At 41.1% G+C, this 22713-nt stretch overlaps 1 protein-coding gene across 1 annotated transcript; it reads right to left on the reverse strand.

Annotated features, from left to right (window-relative positions):
* Positions 1 to 410: 410 nt before the first annotated feature.
* On the reverse strand, positions 411 to 22129 carry zfyve1 (zinc finger, FYVE domain containing 1). Its single transcript, XM_007893419.2, has 11 exons — positions 21479 to 22129; positions 12447 to 12951; positions 9905 to 10119; positions 9479 to 9585; positions 8812 to 8920; positions 7142 to 7239; positions 6904 to 7021; positions 6394 to 6564; positions 5739 to 5928; positions 5118 to 5228; positions 411 to 3132 (listed from the first exon to the last, which is right to left on the reverse strand). Exons 1-11 carry the CDS (start codon positions 22127 to 22129, stop codon positions 2900 to 2902), a joined length of 2508 nt encoding a protein of 835 aa, XP_007891610.2. The 3' UTR covers positions 411 to 2899.
* Positions 22130 to 22713: the final 584 nt, after the last annotated feature.

Here is a 22713-nt window from a genome sequence, read left to right on the forward strand (position 1 = left end):
GGTTTTCTACATTCAAATATTATAGTCTTCTGTCAAAAATTCTGCATTTAAAGGATATACATATATGGCAAGGACTGTGACAAACTAGAGTCAGAGGCAAATAACGTGAGAACAAGACAAGCTGAAGAAAAGTATACACGATTACAATCAGAGAAGATGAACCTGAAGTACACTGTGGACTTCGCTTATCAATCACAAGGCCACAGAGAAATGAGATAACAAGGGCTGGACTGGAGCACTTGACTTTAATGTCCATAGTAACCTGCACAGTGATCCTTCAACTATCAACCTTGGATGTCAGACCCTTGAGAAAGTTATATACAGGCACTTTTAAAAAGATCTGGATGAATATTCATCCTTCATGTTCATTTACATCTGACAAGTGTGTGTGAGAGAGAGAGTGTGTGTGTGTGTGTGGGGGGGGAGGGGGGGAAAGAGAGAGAGAACGGTTTTATTCTCTCCTTGACAACTACGAAGCAGTGTTCCATTCAACACTTAACAAATCTACAAGTTGGGTTAAAACTTCATAACAAGTTAGCAATATAATGAAGTACACACTGTACTGGACATCTGTACAAGGAATGTCATTAAGACATTAAATCGGATGAAGAGGTTTCAGTCAAAGCCCCATGCAATGTGAATCAAAATTCTTCCCATGTTAAACACACTCGTACATTGTCTGGTTCTTCGCTTATCTTACCCTACGATTAAAAATAAATTTTAATACTATGAAGTCACTTCAAAGCAACTTAGCTTCAATGTCGATGCATTTTCTAATCAAGCTGAGGGAAGAACACAGTACCAACTTCTATAGTTGTGGGGAAGCAGATAACAACAAACCAAGATATTAGTTGAACACAGTCATCTATTCAACTGCTGCAGTTACTTTTCAAATGAAGGGTAACAGCTACCTTCATGAAATCATAATATGGATTTTTAAAACAGATGATTGTTTTGGCATAAGCCAACACAGTCAGTTGCCAATCTCATTGCTTTGCTGTAAAAAAAAGCCAAATAGCATTAAAAGGCAACCCGAGTCCCAATGGATCAAATGTCTATTTTTTCTAGGAAAAAAAGTTCACATGCTATGAACATCACCATCTAATTTATTGAATAGAATTCACTGCCATCTTCCACTTAATTTTGTATCAGAATTATAAACAGTTAACAGCCATCAGTGTTCTCCCAACAGGAAAACAATGGACTCGGAAGGGAAAGATCTTTAAAGCTCTACAAAATGGGGTGGTTTTTGCACATACTATGAGAGCAAGAATAGGCTCCCAAATTTCTCAGCTCCTTTCCTATATTAACCACCCCTCCTCATGCTGGAAGTTTTACAAGCACCAGAGATGCCAAGTGACAATTCGCCAAGTGAGCATAGGCAAGGAGGGCAGAAAGGTAATAAGATCATGAGGGGGGCTGGGGTGGGGTGGGAGAGGTTAAGCTAGGTCCTGTCAACACCTAACATTTACATACACACAGTTTCGAGCCAGAGGACCACTGAATAGCACCAGGAATCCAAGCTGACTTTTTCTTCCTTCTGAGCTCAGGGGCACTTGAAACACATTATTGCACTATATAACAACCTGGCATTTCCAGCTGAAGTCAGTTAACTCTGCATTAGAGACAGCACCACAACCTTCTTGGTCGATATTTCAGTGCTTATATCATGCAGCATCTTTACCAACAGAGTCATCTGATCAAATAATTTAACTAAACACATAGTTTGCATCCTGACACAAATGCATTTTTAAAAATCTCACATGGTGAAATGGATAAAAGGGACTCTTATAAGATTATTTAGTTGTGCATTTAGGACTTTGGCCAAATTTCAAAATCTGGCCTTGATCCCAAAAACCTCCACTAAGAGTTATGATCTACAACAAGCATAGATATCCTGAATATAGATTTATATTGACTTCTAGTTTTTAAATTTTGTTAATAATTAAATTCAAATACTGATCTACATGGGCTACAAGCCAAAGTCAACAGCCAACACCAAACGTACATCCTTTGATGTACCAGAGGCCAGTTGTAAAATCCCACGCACCGTTTCAATAACTCAAGAAGACTTCCATATTAATGGGAAGCAACGGTATGGGCAACCACCATTTTATTTGCATAAATCATTAACTGTGAATGTACATTGTTTTTAATAAACAGAGCTGTACAGTTGCTATAGTAATGTGTGGACAGCTTTTATTCCAATGGAGGCATTTTATGAGAAAAAAATCATGATTTTTGTTGGCTAAAACAGTGGTGCAAGCCCTTTTCCTTCCTGTTGAATTTTTTTAATCTTTTTTTTTAAAAAAGTGCCTATTTATATCATGTCCTAAACTGTACTCATTAACTGACAGGATTGAAAATTAGCCGATCCTATGTGAAGTCTAAAAGGAGCTAACATTTCATAATTTAACAAATATATTCTTGACCTGAATACAATCCCCAACTTCCATATTTATCTGTGTGGGACATATGGAGTTCAATACAGTCTGCCACTCCCTCCCAAACCGCACTGCCTCATCCACGGCAGTCTATCACCCATTTACACATACAGAATATAGGTGCGTTCTGGTGAGAGGGGAGACAGCTATGATTTCATGAGATAACTGAAGGCAAATTTTTAATCCAACCGCCTTTTTAAAAAAAGCACAATAAACATAGATGTAACCCTAGAACCCCCAGCTCCTAATTTAACCCTGTTAGTACAGCATCCCGATTTTATTTTAAAAATATACCCCACGGGAGGTTTTCATGACAGATTTAAAATCATTTTTTTTAACAGGTCTATTATGCTTTTCAAAACGTCATGCATATGTGGTAATAAATAAAAACAAAGAATAATTAGGATTAAAGTTCAATGTTAGTCGGGCGTTGCCCTTTACAACCATTGCGCTACTCAAAGATCGCCTGTCTTTTTGTTACAGTTTATACACACTCGTACAGGGTGGTCCCAGCCACGTGAAGGGACACTTCTCCTCTCCTGAGAACATTCATTGCAGAAGCCCTGCCCGCAGGCTCGGCAGTGATGCTTGGACATTTTTGGTGTAAACTCTTTCCGACATTGGCAGCAAGCTGCAATCTCATGGTCTGGCACCCAGTATGTAGGCCTGGCAGCATCTTTCACCAGACCTGTTAAAAAGACGATTCAATTCAAAAAAAGGATTTAATACAATACTAGCTTGAACAATTTGTCTTTCCATCTTTCTCAAGTTTAAAACGGCCAAAATGAAAGCATTAAAGATTCTGGCCTAATTCTGGATTGAAAGCAATTTCTTACAGGCAATAGCCATTGGTGATCGTCTGCCTACTCTGGGGCTCATTTTCTGGCTTATCGGCAGAGCTTGGGACCAGTCAATAAGGGCAGGGATTCTCCTGTTAACCCTGGAAGTCCACTCTAAACCCTCCATTTAGCAACATTCGGGAGCTCAATAACACTAACGTTTCTGGCCTAAAATGAAATTCTCACATCTGCCTTTGCTAATGCAGACTCCCAAGTGCCTCAGTTTTCTCCTTCACATCAAACACTTTTCTATGACTATTTTACAGCCTTGAGCATTGCTCCCCTATCTGCACCTCTCCTGCACTCCTGTGGATTCAATTCATTGACAAGCTGTTTAAAACCCAAGGTCAGTATCAAATCAGTCTCAACTGATCAAATTCTGAGCTATTTTCACAACTTTCGTGAATGCCATTAATAGCTTTGGGTCTTCATGTAGATTAGAAATAAGAACTGTAGAAAAAAATTAATACCTGCTTTTTTTTATACATTGTAAATTCATTAAGCAGAACAAAATGATAAAGGTCGTGAATTTTGATATGTAGAACAAACAAAACTCCTGGTTAGTAAAGTCAGAACAGCTAATTTGCAACAGTGAATTGTGCATAATAATGGCATGAGCAACAGTTTTACCAATATATCAAACTGTCTTCATCTCCTTTCCATCTCCCCTCCCTACCTACTCAATGCCTCTCAGATTTAGCTTTGGATGTTACTAAGAGATATTGCAATTAAATTGCTGCTTGTAATATTATTGGTACAGTTCAGCTTCTGTGGATCTTGACCACCACCTTGTGGCAGCTTTCTAACAAATGACTGCAGCTTCTCAATTAGTTTGCTGATAAGCAGCAGCTTGTTATAGATTCCTTGAACGGATTATGCGGTTTAAGAAGCTATTAGATTTGGTCCATTGCAGATGGTTTAATGGCTGCGTAAGGTCACTCCATATATTACCAGTCTATATGAAGGCAAACAAAAAATAAAGCAAAAAAAACCACAGAGATATTAGACATACACAGCAGATCAATCAGCACCTGGAAGAAACAATGGATTTTATGTTCCGACTTTTCATTAAAATGGATGTTTTTAAATGGTCAGACTTGAAGAAAGATCATAGGCAGAGCATTCATCTTTCTTTGCATTTCTGGCAGCTTTTATTTCAGATTACCAGCATTTAGTTTCCCTTTATCTAGGAGGAAATCAACTGTCAGCATGGCTCAATTTGTATCACTCTCATCTCCCAAATTAGAAGGTTAAGGGTTCAAGCCTTACTTCGGGACATTGAGCTCATAATCGAAGCTGACACTCCAGTGCAGTGATGGGGGAGTGCTGCATTGCTGGAGGCGACATCCTTTGGCTGAAATATTAAACCAAGGTCCTGTCTGCCTGTTCAAGTGAACGTTAAAGATCCCACGTCATGATTCAAAAAGTGAAAGCAGTTTCTCCCAAAGAAAATTAAGTCATTCGATTTATAGCTGTTTGTGGGACATTGCTGTGCATAAATTGTCTGCCGTGTTCACCCACACATAAACAGTCACTACACTTCACAGTAAAATCTTGTGAAGTGCATTGAGACCATCTCAACATGATGAGGCACTTTATGCCTCATCATATAAGAAAACTAGATGGTGGCACAGACACAAGTCAAACACTAAATTCCCTATTCGGGGGTGCAATTTGCTGATACCAATACCTATATATCTCCAGATGCTGACTGGAGTAACTGCAATGTCCAGAGTAGTGGTTAACTATAGAGAAAATAGTTCAAAAATCCATTAGAAATATCTACTTTACAGTTAGCACAAAACGTGACGTATAACTTTTGTCACCGTCTTACCTAATGGGAAGTCTATGGCTGTGACAACGGCTCCGAGAGTGTTCTGCACAGCTTCCCCAACCTTTCGGGCTATTAGTGTGCTGCTTTCATCACCGTCTTCCTCTACGATTTCTTCAGTGTTAAAAGTCAAAACATCGTCAGAACATTGTGGTCAATACAAACGTAAACACGCCAGTCAATCAAATTTACTTTACAATGCGGAGATCGCCATAGGAAATAAAGGAGAGGAACAATGTTAAGCGCTCTGTTTGTAGTAGGAGCTATTACATTGTAGCGTACCAATTTCAAATTCCACGTTAAAGGTTTTTTCTAAAGTCGCTGATCAAAGTATTCTAAAATACTTCCCAACCTGTTCAGTTTTCAATCTCACTGTGAATGATCTTCAACTGACGCTGTGGCAAACACCATATGATGGGAATTCATGGATCTAACAGACTGTTTACCTCATCGCACAACTAATGATTGGTGATGCGACACAAACAACTACTGTCTGATTCACAAACCAATTTGAATGAACCAACATTCCCCAGACTCCCACAAGGAATCGCCACGTTGAAGCAAATAGTGGGAGGAGGAAGAGAGGAAGAAAACACGGACTAAGAAGAAAAGGAGGAGACGCACCCAGATTACCGGTTCTGATTCTTCCACCTTCAAAGCACCCATCACACACACGAACTGGAGCCACTCCCCAGCCTCGTTCAGGAACAGGCTTGGATTTTGAAGAGCACACATCACAGAAGCCTTCCCCACAAGCTCTGCAGTGATGTTTTGTTTCCTGCTCTTCAAACGGCTTATTACATTTCTGACAATTCTGCAAAATAAATGGTTCATCCCATGATAGCAATGACCACAAACAGCCTTTCACTTGTTTTGTGTTAGGTGCACGTTTCAATCAATTCAGCAGCAGAGGGACGTCAGTCGCGGGGATAGTGCACCCAGATTTATTATAACCAAGTTATAGTGAAGGTTATTTCATTTTATTAAGAAAAACAACTCGCAGAATTGTGACGTCTATTACTTTACTTCCATGGTTTAATAATACTTATCATTTTAAGTTGTACCAAAGATATTTACGGAACAGAAAGTATTCAGGATGAAAACTGCACATGGCTGCTGTTAAGAAGTTTTACGACGACAACTTAGGCCGTCATTCTTCAAATAGAAAGCAAGCCCCACCTGGCACAAGACAAGCCAAGGAGCAGTTTGCCTGCCCTCCACCAGGCAGTGGCGTGTGGGAGACAAATTTTCATCTGAGGAGATTAAAAAGTAAACTTACAATAATCTGAGAGTTTGGCCTCCAGTAGGCCGGAGCGATCTGATCTGTGAGCCATGCTGTAACCGCTTTGGTGGGTTTTGCACTGAAATCTGAAACCGATTGCGCCATGAAATTCACCCCGTCCAGTAAACGCTGTGCGGCATTGTTGTTGTCCTTCAGAAACCCGTCGGCCTGAAGGAAAGCGGGAGGAAAAAAGTACACTGGGCTTTATCAGTGGTTAGAGCACTCGCTTTTTACTCCTTTTCATACATATACCATCATTTCACTTTACAGTGTGTTCTGTGAAGCGCTTTGGGACGTCATCCTGACGTGAAAAGCGCTATTTCAAAAAGTTATTAGGTTTATTATATTATCTGGTCTTTTCACTCCTTTCAATACATTACCATCACATCCCAATACTTGACAATATGCTATTCCCTCAGAGAATTTATTCCAACACTGTTAATTAAGTCTGAATGGCACATGTTTGCCATTACATAAATAGTGTGGGACGTTTCATTTATTACTTACTCCAGACCAAACGTGTTCAATCTCTGTTCTCACAACTGTGTCCACCGGATCCTGGTTCCCAAACCAGTACTGCCGACTGCGATAAATGATCCCACAGTTTGGGCATTCAATCACATACCTGGAAAAGAGTCACTGTTGTTTTTGACTGTGACAAGACCAATTCATTCACTCGGTACTTTTAAAAGATAGAAAGGGCAGCTCAGAATACGCTAATGCCTTGAATACTCTGGAGACTCACCCTGACCAGGCATATCTGGCGAGACCCAACCATGGAGAATCAGTGGAAGCAGATGTTTTAGGCACTACAATTACCTCTTTCCCTCGCTCGTAACAGGCCTGAAAAGATATCACAATTTAAAGAGGTTATTATTCACAAAGGCCACAGGTGTAAAGGTGAAAGCGATCTGGTTTTAAACAATAACAGCTTTAAAAAGTGTAAAATAGTTTGTCCAAAAGTGTGACTGTAATTCTGTGACATTAAAGGCCTGAAATTAAATTATATTTTCAACTGTGAATAAACAAAACACTGAGCTCACACCATTCTGGGTTCAATATCATTTCAGCATTAATTTAGCGCATACTTCTGAATGATCTTACATTATTACAACAGCAAGATGATTAGCAAACTTCAGGGAAAATCAAAATTCTTCTAGAGCTGGTACATACAGTATATTGCTCACTTCAAGTGTTCATCAAGGGATGGCCAGTCAATACGACCAGTTACTTAAGTGAAATATTTTCATAAACAAATAAAGTGAAAATACTATGTGGGTCTCAAGATGCCAGATTAGGTTAGGAGAGCACACCACATCCTAGCCACCAACGGAAACAGATTTTCAAAGAACCACTGAGTGCTATAAAACATAAAAATAGTTTCTAATCATTTATGCGGTCATCAGAAATAAGAGAGGGTTTGTTTGTACATGTGAGAAGAACCCATTACTCACTCGTGAAATAAAAGATGGCATCTCAGTCTTATTTTTCTAAAGTTCTGCAAACCCATAAGGACAAATAAAATTACAAAATATAGAATACATAAACGGGTGCAGAGTTAGAATTCAAAGTGCCTGGTGACTAGACAACTCGGGATGGGTTTGGGATGAGATGCAATAATACAAATTCTCTTTCCATCAATTAAGAAACAACATTTGCAAAAACACCTACTCTACCAAGGTTTAATTTGCTCCCCACAATCTGATGGAAACCAGATGCATCAGGACAGTATCACTGGAGAACCAATTCCATAATTGCTGAGCAGTTTCATGGGTTCAGCACAAAGACAGAAATAGACATCCTTCCAAAACTGATGGAAAGCTGACAGTGATTATAAAGTTCGCTGCCAATGTACGGCAGCACTTGGCAGGGTCTGAGCTTGAAAGCCAAATCAACAAATGAGCAAAAAGGACTGGACTTCAGAAATAGTTGACCCCATAACTGGCACCAGTAAGAATGTAGTGCCACTGTAATTTCTAACTCAAAGTGTTGCTCCCTACGTTTTTTGAAGAAGGATCAATAACCAAGGTTTGTCTTACAAGTCACATTTCTTTTAAAAAAAAGTTCAGTAGAACAAGAAGATACTTTTGGGTTTTCCCATTACAGTCGTATTCTTTCAATGTAGATCTATACCCTCATGAGATGCTGCTTGGATTTTTTTGGTAACACGGTAGCTATTTGCCAGTGTAAAAGAATATCTCAAACATCCATTTGAACAGAGACACGATGGAGAAGCAGAGCTCACCATTAACTAGCCTGCTGACGCCACATGGCATATTTAGGAGCTGGGGTCTACCATGGTCCTGAGCTCTGCCTCTCATCCCCATTTGTCTTTCAGAAGAATGCAAGTTAGATTTACACTTGTATGCGTCAGTTTCACGTGTATGCAGGTAAACAATGCAACAAGTCACTGACCTTGCAGGTATACACTCTGTTATCGTACTGGTGCGAGTAGCTGCAGCGGCTCGGAGACTCGTGAGGAATGCCATCCTTTGCGTGATTCATGCTGTTCTTACACCCGTTTCTAAATCAGATTGACACCGCTTTAAAACACTACACAGATTAGAGGATCTGAACTTCAAGGTGGCAGCAATTTGTCAGCATTACTGGAATGAGGGGAGAATGGACACACTATTTCTGAAACAAGAAATGTGTAGTTATATACAAATTTCTTTTCCCGATTATACTATTGGCTTCCTCGCGGCTTTGTATCATTTCTGAACATTCCAGAGAGAAGCAGCTAAGTGTCTGAAGTCAATTAGTCTTGGGTATATTGTACTGCATTTAAACAAAAGGGAGATGGACGCATCTGGTCCTTCCATTTGCAGTATCATTTTGACACAGGTAAAAGGATTTCTGTTTACCTTGGCAACTAGCGCTGGTACTGACTTCACTGTGCTTTTCTCCCCAGTGTGCATCTTCCTTTCATTTCCTTGACTACAGCTGAGGGGACAAGCAAGTTACAAAGCACAATTCTCACTCACTTGTGGCCCAGTGTTCATTTTTATTTGATGCCTTGCATATTCCCCTTTAACCAGATTCACATTAAGTACCAACCGATGCAAAAAACTATGCCACCTACCCACAACTGAGGCACAAACAAGAGCAAGTGAAATATTCATCAGGGAAGAAGGAGCTGTGAGCCATTTGGTCATCTGCGATTTCTCCACTGAAACGTTCACTCAAAGCCTAAAGAAAATTTTTTAGAAAGTTAATATTCTGAATAGTTAATATTCTACATGTTACAAAATGAAAACCAAAATCGGTGACACGGTGAGTCAGTGAACCTTGGAGACCTGGTTTGAATCCAACCCAGGCATGATGGTCACAAACACAAGCAAAATTTACTTCCCCAGGCAGGTGGGATGCCAGATGATTTGGGGCAATTGGCAAAACTGAGTTGAATCAGACACAAGTGCTGATGATCTGTAATGTAAACTGTGGGACCACTTCACATTAAGCATTTTAACATTATCTATGATTCCCCCCCCCCCAAAAAAAAACGTACTTTCAAAGCCTTGAAAATGATTCCCGGAGGCCTGGGAGAACGGGTTGTATTGTTATTCAGATGGTGTTCGATGGTCTGTAAGAGTCCTGAGAAGTCAGTTGGGGGGTTATATGTTCTGGTTCCCTTGTACTGGATGGAACAGAAGGCTTCGGGAAACCGGTCCAACTTGCGGAATCGTTCCTGCAGTAGTTTTTCTGGCATCTCCGAAGGTCTGTCTGCATTAGCATCAAGGACAAAACAACACTTTAATGCAAGGCATCAATTCACAAACATGGGCTACTCGTTACATAGCACACCATCAGGAAACTGCCAACAGCTTGATAGAAAATCCAGGACTCAATCATTCTAGGTTTTAAATCAAGCGAGTGATAATAATGGACATCATCACAAAGCTTCAGGTTGAGTGTATGAATTCTGGGCAATGACATTGCACCTTGCCTGCTCTAACTGCAATACTAAATGAAAGCACAGCACATTTTAGTCTCCTGTATTTGCTCTTTGCATCTTACACTAGTCTTATAGGTCATCTATTTTTCCAACCTCAGTCGGTAGCAGTTTGCCTACAGTGACCCGTGGTTTGGAGAAGAGGGAAGGAAGGGAGGGAATTTCTGCCAGATTTCCCACTACTGATCACTATCTAAAGGCGTCTCCTAGAAACAACTGGGATCAGGCCAATCCTTACTGCTCTCGGTAGAGCTGAACAATGGCTCTTTGGGGCACAAACTTGGGTCAGCTAGTGGAAGAATAGATGAGAAAACAAATCAAAACACTTTGCAGAGAAAGGAAGGACATTGGAGCAAAAAAATATTACTTAGTAATAACACAAATCTCTCTCTCACACACATGCATGTGCGGGCACGTATTTATTTGAGCGATTGATTTGAGCTGGCAGAATCGATGCAATTTGGATGAAAACACTTAGATTAAAAATGCTGTTCAGTGTTTCGTTAACTGGACAATTGCCATTCAAAAACAAAACGCATCTAAGCAAAGAAGCGCACCTGAACAATGCTCTTCATTTAGTATTTCAAAAAGACCATATTCAGCAATTAGTTTCTCTGTTGGCAGGGTAGGATAGACCAATAGATGTTTTTTTCCCCCACTATTCTTCCACGAGCTGACCCAAGTTCTCTCCTCTCTTTCTCTCCCTTCCCCAGCAATGTCAGAGATATAGCACTCAAGTTTGCACAGTATGGATCTTATTGCCCCGAGTCAAAAATACTTAAGCAAAATCATTTGGGTCACCGAGACGGTAAGTGTTCAATGATTTATAGCCAAACTTTTATAATAAACAATAGTTTGAGTATAGATTCTGGTCTCAGTCACTTATCTCCCACATCCATCATACCACACAATAACAGTCCCCAAAGTAATTCAAAGGCCTTGCCAGCCTGGATTTTGACACCAGTAGCCTAGGTCACACCATTGTGACAATTTGCTGAGGGCAACGGTTACCCTCCTATAGTCTTTTGCACCAGTGTGTTCTGGTGTCATATCCTGAAGATTATACCTCTCTCCGGTGGATGAAAAAGCACCACTAGAATCGCAGATATCTACATGCTTGTACACCAAGAACAAAATATATTAAAGATAATAAAGGTTGGTATCTGTATTAGCTGTTATAATGCACTTGGTGCAGACACTTGGCATTTATAGCAAGACAACATCAGGATTCCATTATAACTTTTTATTCCTTTCTTCTCCAATTTTCTCCCATCTTAAAAACAGTTCACCAATTTTTCCTTCTAGAGAGGTATCGTTCCACAGGCACTAGGATCCCCCACAGAAATGGCTATACTGTACATGAGAGCCGAGACAGAAAGAACCACCATGCTTTTTGGCTGCAGCAAGCATCACAGCCAAGCCCAATCTGATCTTCTCCCTCAGGCATCTGTGTCACTAAATTTCAGGAGTAGGAATCCTGTCTGATTTTCTCTTCCCATTACAATTATCATAAGAATCCTTGCATTTGATATAGTGCCTTATCACATCATTGAGACGTTTCAAAGAACTTCACAGAATATATTGTAAAGTGAATGGACTGTATTTTGTGGGTGAAACAAAAATATTATAAGGAAAATTAATTTATAAAAATTAGCATAATCCTTGCATTTGATGTAGTACCTTATCACATCTTCGAGACTTCTCAAAGCCCTTCACAGAATATACCATAAAGTGAATTGACTATATTTTGTGGGTGAAACACGGCAGCCAATTGTGCACAGCAGTGTCCCACAAACAGACATGGATTGAGTGACCCAATTATTATTATTAAATTATTTTAAAGGGATTATTACCCCCAGAAAAGCGATCTGCCAATCGACTAACAACTGGATTCCAATTTACTGCTAGGTAAAGGTGTGTGGAGTAAGGAAACTTGCTCAACATTTCACCCCGCCCAGGAACCAAATCTGGGTCCTCTCACTTGCGAGGTGAGTGCTCTAACCACTAAGCTACAGGACTCGCTCTGTTTAGCAATCAACTTATATCACTGATACCTCCGTATCACTTCAATTTGGTGACGCGACTTCGTATGGCTTACCAGATCCCAATAACTTAGTATGAACAGTCTCGTGAAAGATTATGACCGACGGCCCCAGCGTAGATAAAGGAACATCCAATCCACATCGGGCAGTGGTAGCTTTCAACTCTTTAGTGAAATGTTTAAGGTAAGCTTCAGATGCATCGCCAAGAAACTTGAAGAGGTCATTGTGTAATCTGTCAGCACGAGTTCTGTAAATAATTGTATCTGATATAGCAAGCACTTTAAGTAGCAATCGTGTTCTTTGACTTAGGTTCACAGTAGCTCCTAACAAGCCCTCAGTGTCTATGACAACAACTTGATGAACTGGATCATAGGCTGCCCACACTCCAACCGTGCACGATTCCTGGGTCGGGCAGGTCTTGAAAACTTCACGACCGTAGAAGAAGGTGTGGTTGAGGGTATGAGACTTGCCATCACCCGTGTTACCAAATATAGAAACAACCTTGAGATTCTTATCTGGTTTGCAATCCAGGTTCCGGATGAATTCTTCTTCATCTTCTACCTGATGAACAAAACACAAGTGTTGCTCCATTAGAGAAAGGACAGTATCAAGGTGCAGCTAATGGAACATAAGCAAAGGACATCTCCAACTCTGATAAAAGAACATCCTATGACTAAACAAGATCAAAATATTTGAACAATCAAGACGTTTTACAAAAAGTACTCTTACCTGTACAAAAATATATGCGCCACAGATCCAGTCTAGCCCATATAGTTTTGGAGTGCTTAAATACACAAAGCTATGCTGGAAGCAACATTAGACTGGTAAATAGTACAAAGTTTCCTGGCTTCCTTCATATCAGATGAATACCATGAGCCATGTTGATCCCAGAATCAAAGTTACAATAATAATCCTTGCATTTGATTCAGCGCCTGATCACATCGTTGAGACATCTCAAAGAGCTTCACAGAATATATTGTTAATAGGATTGACTGTGTATTTTCTGGGTGTAACACAGTAGCCGATTGGACTGAGTGACCTAAATTGTTTTTGGAGGGATTATCACCCCCCGGAAAACAATCCACCAATTGAAAATTGCAGCCACTAACTGCAGGGAGTTTTATTTACAATCAACTGCTTTTAACACAATTTTAATTAAATTTTAATCACAGGCAAATCTGTAAAATGAAGTAGTTTACACGTAACAGCTACTAGCAACAACTGATAGAACAGATTATGTCTGGCCAATTCCACTTCTTTTTTTGAGGTCTCATTTTCTGAGCTCTGTGTTCTCCAACTCAAAAAACAATATTCGCATCTGCATAGTAATCCAAGTGTTACATTTCATAAATGTAAATACTGTAATTATAGTTGATCCCTCATTGTCTTTTATTGCATGGGATGGTTAATGTTGCTTACAAAGTCCAGGGGGAACCTTTTCTGCTTTGGTTCCTCATTGACTCAATTGGTAAAGTCACTGATGGGAATAAGACAGAGCCATACCTGCAATACGCAATTCTGTTGGTTGATCTGTGCACTTGCCTATTTCACGGATCACTGCTACTTTAAAAATGGTCTTTTTGTATCAACCTTGATAACACTCCGTTAACTCTGTCTGGTGTTAGAATTCATTTAAAAAAAACCTGAGTCTATTTTAACAAAAAAATTAACCATTTTTCCCGACTTATTTAAAGTATAAATTCTTGATTTTTTTTGTCATTCAGCGTTGGTATGAGTCATTTCTGCATTTTGATGCATTTCTGCATTTTGATCCAGTCCAGTGCGACAATGCAGAGACATGACCTTCAGTACTTAATTTTCACAGGTCATGTGCTTAACACAGGGCTACACTGTGTAGTGTAAGTACAAAAACAAATTAATGTCGCAATACAGATCAGTCAAGTGATCTGTATACTTAAACAGTGGACTGGAGCCTGGAAGGTGTTTTATAAATTTGGGAAAGGAGTGGGGTGGGGGGGGGGGGGGTGAGAAGATAATGAATATTTTCATTATTTTACATTGGAACAAGGGCAGAGAATTAATTAAAACACTTAGCCAGGCTCCGAATTAATCAGCTCTCGAGGCTTTGATTCCAAGGAGTAGAGGGGCTAAAGCAGAAAAACAAATGTGTACTAGAATATTAATAGCCACCATTAGATGGGTCAAAAGCAAGCAGTAGCCAATCGAGGTAAAAAGAACAATGCACTACTGCCCTTGATTTGTTATGTACAATCTGGCAATGCAGCTGTTTATAACACAACAATGTCCCCCCGTTGTCTCAGCCAGTCAGTTCACTCCTTCACAATAATCTGAAACTCCATAAACAGCTTCACACAAGCTTCTGGATGTACAGTTGTGGGAACTGCACGGTGCATACATCCAATTATTCTCAAAATGAATGTTGCAGAAGTATTATCGAAATACCATGACCTGTCAAACCAGATAAGAACTACACTATGTTTCTGCTCTGGTCACAAGTTCAGTTTGATTGAGAAGGCCTTGTGGTCCATTTAATCTCCTGAAACACTCGATTTCAAGAATACGATAACCATCAAGACACACAGTTACCAATTCACACAGATGTCATCCAGTACCCTATGAAAGTGCTTCAGGAGATTTAAAGGAGAAAAACAAGTTGCTAACATCTCCATAACTGAGGTGTAATTGGAGTTTGGTTACTCATTTTAATAACATTGGTCAAAAATCTCTGAAAAATTATCGAAGAAGCTCATAAGTTGGTTGTCACAGTTGTGTCCAATATTTCAGTCCAAGTATTGAAGTCCAAAGAATAAATTTCATTATTTGTTACCTTAAGTTTTAAAATAAGGCTTGACTAACACCCAGTAGCTGCAAAGTGCTATCAACAGTGACTGAAGAGTACTAAGAGCACTCAGTGCATTGGGACACCTTCCTGACGTGCTATAAAAATGCAATTTGTTATTGTTGTAAGCAGCCTTTTTATTTGTACCAAAAAACAATTTCAAACAGTCCAATTTCTTAATATTCTATATTGCCAATTCATTAATGTTAGCTTCACCCACAGATACAGTCAACACACTTTACAATATATTCTGTGAAGCACTTTGAGACGTTTCAACAACAAGATAAGGTGCAATATCAAATGCAAGGATTGTTATTATAATTATAGGAATGAACAGAGGAATCATATGCAGGTATATCCATGTACTGAACACAGAATCATAGAAATTTATGGCACAGAAAAAGGCCATTCTGCCTATCATTTCTGTGCAACTCCCTAAGAGCTCAGTCCCACTTACCTGCCATTTCCCCATACCCCATTAACTGGCCCTTTTTAAGGTATCAGTAACCTGGGTTTCAACAGTATTTTAACTATGGCATGGGTTATAACCAGTGAACACTCTTCGGGTTGTGATGTCTGCTATGTGTCATTCAAGTGCAAATATTGAAAGGAAGCCAGATGTTTCCTACACAGAGAATTGTACATACCTACCAGATCAAGGAGTATTGGTAAACAGTTGGGAACAGATTACTTGCCTCATCTCTCAGCTAGAGAATAGACAATATCATCTGGCCATGAGAATAAAGAACAAAGAGCACAATAACAAAACCGACATTAAACAGAAATAGAAGTTTAGTGTCAGTTACATGTTAATATCAAGCCAAGCACACCACAGTTCATAGCATTTTTACAGTCAGTTGTCAAGTTAATATACTACAGGTCAAAGCTGGTTAGTATTGATTTGCTCCACAATATTATCAGCTTTGGATGACTTGAATCGGTGAAACAAATATGTTAATAAAGTTCTCACACTAAGCAAACTTTACTCCATTACTTTAAAATTTCTTCCAGTTGATAATGAAAACAGATTAAACTGGTACTCTAGAAGAATCTATAAAGCTTTGCTTTTAAGCTCCATTTTAAAAATGGAAAATCGGTGTTGTGGAAGGGAAAAAACGAGAAAGAGGAAGAAATCTTAAGAAACAAATACCAAACACCATATGCAATTTCTGAAGGACTTCTGGGCTTTGTGGCTCAGGGGAAAGAAACTTCCGGTTCTACACCTGCAAATGTGTGCAGCATAAGTTCATTGGTCAGATGTTTCCCTGCTATTAAAATCACAGTATTTGGGTTTGGTAGATAAATAGACAGCAATAATTCATCTACAGTACAACATGTTCCATTCGATTTAGTCCTCAGCAAAGACCCATAAAGAAACAATGCAACCATAAGTGATGAATAAATATTTTGCAAAACAACACCTTGCATTTATTTAGCACCCTTCAAAGCAGGATAAAGACATGGAGCGCTTCCAAATAATAATCCTTGCATTTGATACAGCACTTTATGACATCTTTGAGATGTCTAAAAGCGCTTCACAGAATATACTGTAAAATATAGTGACTGTATATTTTGTGGGCGAAATGCAGCAGGCAATTGCCCACAGCTGTGTTCCACAAGCAATCATGGATTGAGTGTACAAATTATTATTATTGGGACGTCCTCCCGACGTGAAAGGCACTATATAAATGTAATCTTGCTGTTGTTATTAAAAGGGATTGTTACCTTCGGAGAAGGATACGCCAGTTGACTAACAACCGGGTTTCTACTTACTGCCAGGTAAACAATGGCATGTGGAGTCAGGAAATTTGCCTAATATTTCACCCCGCCCAGGAATCAAACCCTGGTCAACTTGTTTACGAGGTGAGTGCTCTAACCAATAAGCTACAGGACTTTACTAAGTGTTTGAACTGCAGATCAAAGCACTAAGAAATGACCAGGGTTCAAAAACGATCAAAACTGATCACCTGACCACTTCTACCCCAAATAAAAAGGAATCCGCCTTCTGATATGAACGTACACTAAGCAATTTTCACAAGTCCAAAAATGAATGTGTAAATCTAGAGATTTAGACAAAGGGGAGGGAGGGGTAGGAAGAGTCGAAAGGCTTGTCCTCAGGTGGCAATTAAAGATAGATGAAGAGGGAGTTTCCGAGGTTAAGGTAATCAATGGTGACACAGAGAGAGGTGGAGATGTGCAGCCTATATTAGCAGGAAACAGGGTGGGCAGAGGAGTGGCATAAATAAGAAGCTCTTAGTGCATTAAGGGATTTATATGCAGGAGTGAGAACATTGAAGTCAATCTGTTCAGAAACTGTGAGCCACTGGAGCCAGGCAGGGATTGGGGTAATGGGCATGCAGTTTGTTGCAAGTGAAGATACAGGTAGTGGAGTTTTGTAATAATAATCCCTCCAAAACCCCAAAAAAAAATGGTCATTTCAATCTACGACTGTTTGTGGGACATTGCTGTGCGCAATTGGCTGCCGCGTTCGCCCACAAATATACAGTCAATTCACTTTACAATGTGTTCTGTGAAGCACTTTGGGACGTCCTCCCGACGTGAAAAGCGCTATATCAAATGCAAGGATTATTATTATTTGTACTCGCCAGTGGTGATGTCGTGGCTAGGGAACCTGTGAACTCAGATGAATACTCAATTGACTGGAGACTTAATGTTTACATGGTATTGTTTTGGTTATTTACACCCCGCAGGTAGCAGGAATTGTCGGTTATTCCATTTTTACCTGGAGTGTCCTCCCGATGTGAAAGATGCTGTACAAAAGTAATTTTGATGTTGTTGTTAGGAATGTTAATTCCCTCAGTTAAAAAGGATATCGTTGGTGTCTGAACGGGGCCTAATTTGCGTGGAAACTCATTGGTTGCAAGAATATGCTTTTTTTGTGAGTGTGAGAGTACTGGAACAAAGGGATAAAACACTAGGTATTTGAGCAGGTCGTATCAGTTGCACCTTTAAGGGACTTCTAACATGAAGTTGGTCAGCTCGTACACCCAAACCCCAAGTGCCTTTATGTATTATGACACCAACTTAATTTAAGGCTTTGGGGTGTCGTCAAATGGCTTGTGGCACTAATATTTTAAATTGATTTTGAGTTGTGTGTATTTTAATTTGTTGATATAAATCGGATACTCGTTCGGTCTCCCGACTCAAAAAGCCCCAACTCTAATTATTGGCGCATTGGGTATAAAATACCAAGCTCCATGACACTGAACCTTGTGGTTGGTTGAAGTGTATTTGAGAAGTCAAGTCGGGTGATGACAAAAGAGTGGAATTTGGTGTGAGATGGGGGGGGTGGAGGTGAAGGAAAGCTTTTCTTGGTGAGGGGCCAAATGTAGGACAGCTGAGGATCAAATTGGACACTCAGGTTGTGTTCTGGTTCAGTAAGTTTAAGAGGTGGGCTGAAGAGTTTAAGGAGGTCAGAACCAGAGGTGAGGACACACTGGCAGTAGCTCAGGAGGTTGGCTTCCATCTTGTCCGCGTTAAGCTGCAGAAGGTTGGTGCTCATCTAAGCCTTGACGTCTGCCAGGGAGACAGAACATCTGGGTCGACGGATCACTTAAGTATATATGGCTACACCTTGGATTACTGTCATTTCAGTAACCACAACTTTCCTTCTCCCAAAAACATACCCATATTATGCTCCAAAATAAGTTGACATCTTCCTTTCACGGATTATTCTGTGCTTAAATTTAAGTTTCAAATCATACTCTTGTCGTCAAGCCAAATTTCATTTGTCTGCCTGAGATACACAATGTTGTACATATCAACTATCCATTAAAACCTAAACAACAAAATTAGATTTGTATAGCACCTTTCACGTCGGGAGGTCGTCACAAGGCACTGGAAGTCAAAAACGTCTAAGCTCAAAAAATGACTATGACTTTCACCAAAATGGAAGTGATCACAGTACTCTGAACAACAACTCTTCATTCTCTGTACTATAGACCAAACTTTGCATCTTCTAGTCTCAAATATCTAAATTGACTAAATATTAATTGAGAAGTTCAAAGCATTATGAAATTCTAAGTAGTGTCATTGTCCTTTTATTATACATGAAATGCCAACTCTTATGAGGGTACAGATCCATAATCACTTCTTACCCTTGGTAAGTTAAGAGCTTCAAGAGCATGAAGGATACTATATAAATGCAAGTTAATATTGAGCGAGTTGAACCATGTTCCTGGAAAATCAAATGCTAGAATGGGAAGGTACATTGCTACCCACTTACCACAAATGTATTGTTATTAAGGAAATGATACCGGCTTCTGCTTCCAGCAACCACTTACTGTTTATTTGGCTTTTCAGGAAACCATCAAAAAACAGAATAGCCTTGCTTTACAAAAGCCAAATACTCCTGCAGAATGAAATTAAAGCAGCTATAAGCAACAACAACAAGACACTGTATTTATATAGCGCTTTTCATATCAGGAGGACATCCCAAGTCAGACACATTGGACACAAGCGAAACTGCTCACACCATCAAGGGTTTAGATAAACTCCAGGGGAGAGCTGTGCTCCAAGGGCAGATAAGGGCCTAATACTTTGCTATAAAGAATTATAGTGCGTAATCCTAGACCAATCCCATACACCACCTAGCAGCTGTCTCAATCGCGGCATTGATGTAAGGTCATTACCCTATCCTATGGGTAGAAAAATACATCTGAGGATGACACAATTATTTTAACCTCCATTCTTAAGTTGTATGAGGTGCAATTTCACAGATGCTGGTCACCCTCTAATACTTATACAGGGTGAGCAAAAAGTTATTTTTCAACTACCCTATTATCTAAAAAAAATCATAATTTCTTTAAGACTTTTAGACATTGTAATGGTATCACAACTTTTTGATCACCCTGTATAACAAAACTTATATTTGATACAGTTCCTTATCACATCGTCGACATGTCTCAAAGTGCTTCACAGGAAAGTACTGTAAAGTGGATTGACTGTATTTTGTGGGTGCAATATGTTGCTTAAATTACCGTTGTTCATATGTGACCATGGCATGGAAGGTCACAGCTATTTGACCCAATCTAAGCACTATTATGACTTTCCCCACAAGGTGCTCCCACCAACTCAGCTCAGAAATCTATTCTGAGACTTTCCCAGTTGTTCAGTAACTCACTGAATAAATCTGCTGAGTCACATGTAAGTTTTCAATGAGAGTTTTGAAAACGATGTGCTGAAATGACCAATAGACTCATGAGTGGAATTTATGATCCAAATGCTTAGAAGCTTATTCTCAAAACACCGTGCTTGTTTTTGTATCCTAGAGTTAGGAAATTCAGAGAGACATTATTGCAACAAGATTACTGTGTGTGACCTACATGATAAGTTCACAACATACAGAAACACCTTATGAGATAGCAGTCTCACCCATGATCTCAATAAACTAGAAGCATTACAAATGTATTTTAATTATATTCAGCATTGGAGACTTACTGGGTACATAAAGCAATCTTTAACTAGGAGGTGAAGGTTAGCTACCTTGGTCGCCAAGACTGACACAAAAATACAACGACTACAACTGAGCAAAAACTTTTATTTTTATAGTTGGTGATTGAGAAACTCTGTCCTAGAAGCTATACTGAATAACGGACCCCCAACTTCCATTGCCAGGTTTCATCATAACTCGCAGGAAAGGCCCAGTAATAACTTCACTTGTGTTGACAGCAGCAAATGTTGTTTTTGTCCTGCCAATAGGCGTTATAGAAACTCCAAGCGTGACGGCCATGATGCCCAAAAACTCACTCTTTGCCTCATCTTAGATCGCACCCGAACACTTTACTCTTCGAGCTTGCCCTCGATCGCCTTTCCCCTCTCGGCGGCAAGCTCCACCACTGTTAAGGCCTCTGAGATGCTGCCCTGAGCGTACTGAGCGCAAGTTGCTGGTGTTGCGGTCAACGGCATTCACACTGCATTAAAAAGTGCGACAATTATAGCGAATGTCAGGTCGCGGCCCAGACGTAGCCTAGGATCAGGTTAACTAGACGATCACCTGACATATACTGCATGACCATTTCACAATATGTCGAGATGATAATAATAATAATAATAATAATAATAATCCTTGCAGTTGACAAAGCGCCTCATCAAGTCATTGAAACGTCTCAAAGCTCTTCACAGAATATACTGTTCAGGGGGAATTGCCTATATATTGTGTGAGCCTTGTGAAACATCACTACCTCCCCCCCATATATACACATCACAATATATATGTGTGTGTACATGTATAAATCCCGCATTTACCTGGATCTCCTCGTTCTCGTCCACCAGCAGGAAGCTCCTGACGCTTTGGGTGAGCCTCTTGTTCCTGAGGCTGACCTGCTCGGCCTCCCGCTGCTCGGGATCCTCCAGGCCGTTGGCCCGGGGCTGCGGGTAGCCGGTGACCGGGTGCTTGCGCTTGTTGGAGTGGTTCCTGCGCTGACACTCGGCGCACAGGTTGAGTTTGCAGCTCTCGCAGCGGACCGCTGCCCTCTGTCTGCTGTGGCTGTTGGCCTGAAGCCCGGCGGCGGCGGCGGCGGCGGCTGTGGCGGCGGCAGTGGCGGTGGCGGCGGGGCCCGCTCGGTTGCACTGGTCGCAGTACGGGACGTGGCCGGGCTGGATGCGGCTCCTCTCGTGCTCCGTGAAGCGCGGCTGCCGGTGCAGCTCCTCCTCGCAGCGGGCGCACTGCAGGCTCCCGCACTCGTCGCACTCGAAGGCCGCCTCCGAGCCGCTGCACGCGTAGTTCTCCTGGCAGCTCAGGGCCGGGGCCGGGGCCGAGGCCGCCGCCGTCACGGCCGCCCCGGCCCCCGCCCCAGCCCGAGACGACGCGCCGCCGCCCCCGCCGCTCTTATTACCCAAGACCGCGGTCGGCCCCGGGCCTGCCGCCGCTTTCTCAGACGGGCTCTGGCCGCTCATGCCTCCAGCCGGCCGCTTGCTGCTCGCATACGAGGCGGGAAAAGGTCGAGCGAAGGGGGGGGGGGGGGGGAAGAAGAGGAAACGCGACGGAGTCGAGTCGCCGTCGCGGTAAAATAACAAAGGGCGCTCCTTTGTAAATTGAGGCCGAGGCTGCGGTTCGGGCCGAGAGAGCGACGGTTTATTGTCTCTGAAACGGGAGGGAGAGGAGGTAAAACGGCGTCTGTACAACTGGAAGCCCAGACAGGGCTGTGTCTGGGCAGAGCTGAGCGGTGGTGCTGCTGCTGCTTCTTCTTCTTCTCCGCCTCCTCCTGTCGTTGTTGTTGTTGTTGTTCTGGGCTCCACTCATCAGCTGATTCCGGGTCCGCCGGACGTCGTGTTGTCGTGAAGCTGCTGTGTGTGCGTGTGAGTGTTTTTTTTATATACACACACCCACGGAATGGACTGCGCACGCGCGGCGGCTGGAGCTTCTGGGAGTTGTAGTCTTTTTTTTTCGGAGGGCGTGTAAAGTGGGCACTGTTGTGAAAGGAGATGGGGGTGGGTGGGTGAGGGAGAGTGGCATTCTGGGAGTTGTAGTCCCCCCCATC

The sequence above is a fragment of the Callorhinchus milii genome, unplaced genomic scaffold (assembly GCF_018977255.1).
Source record: "Callorhinchus milii isolate IMCB2004 unplaced genomic scaffold, IMCB_Cmil_1.0 Scaffold9, whole genome shotgun sequence".
Classification (NCBI taxonomy): Eukaryota; Metazoa; Chordata; class Chondrichthyes; order Chimaeriformes; family Callorhinchidae; genus Callorhinchus; species Callorhinchus milii.

Coding starts and splice junctions, on each gene's coding strand:
- zfyve1 (XM_007893419.2), bottom strand. CDS start 22,129: ATGAGCGGCCAGAGCCCGTCTGAGAAAGCGGCGGCAGGCCCGGGGCCG. Junction 12,952..21,478: donor ACGAGAACGAGGAGATCCAG/GTAAATGCGGGA, acceptor TTTGTTCATCAG/GTAGAAGATGAAGAAGAATT. Junction 5,929..6,393: donor GGCCAAACTCTCAGATTATT/GTAAGTTTACTT, acceptor TTTATTTTGCAG/AATTGTCAGAAATGTAATAA.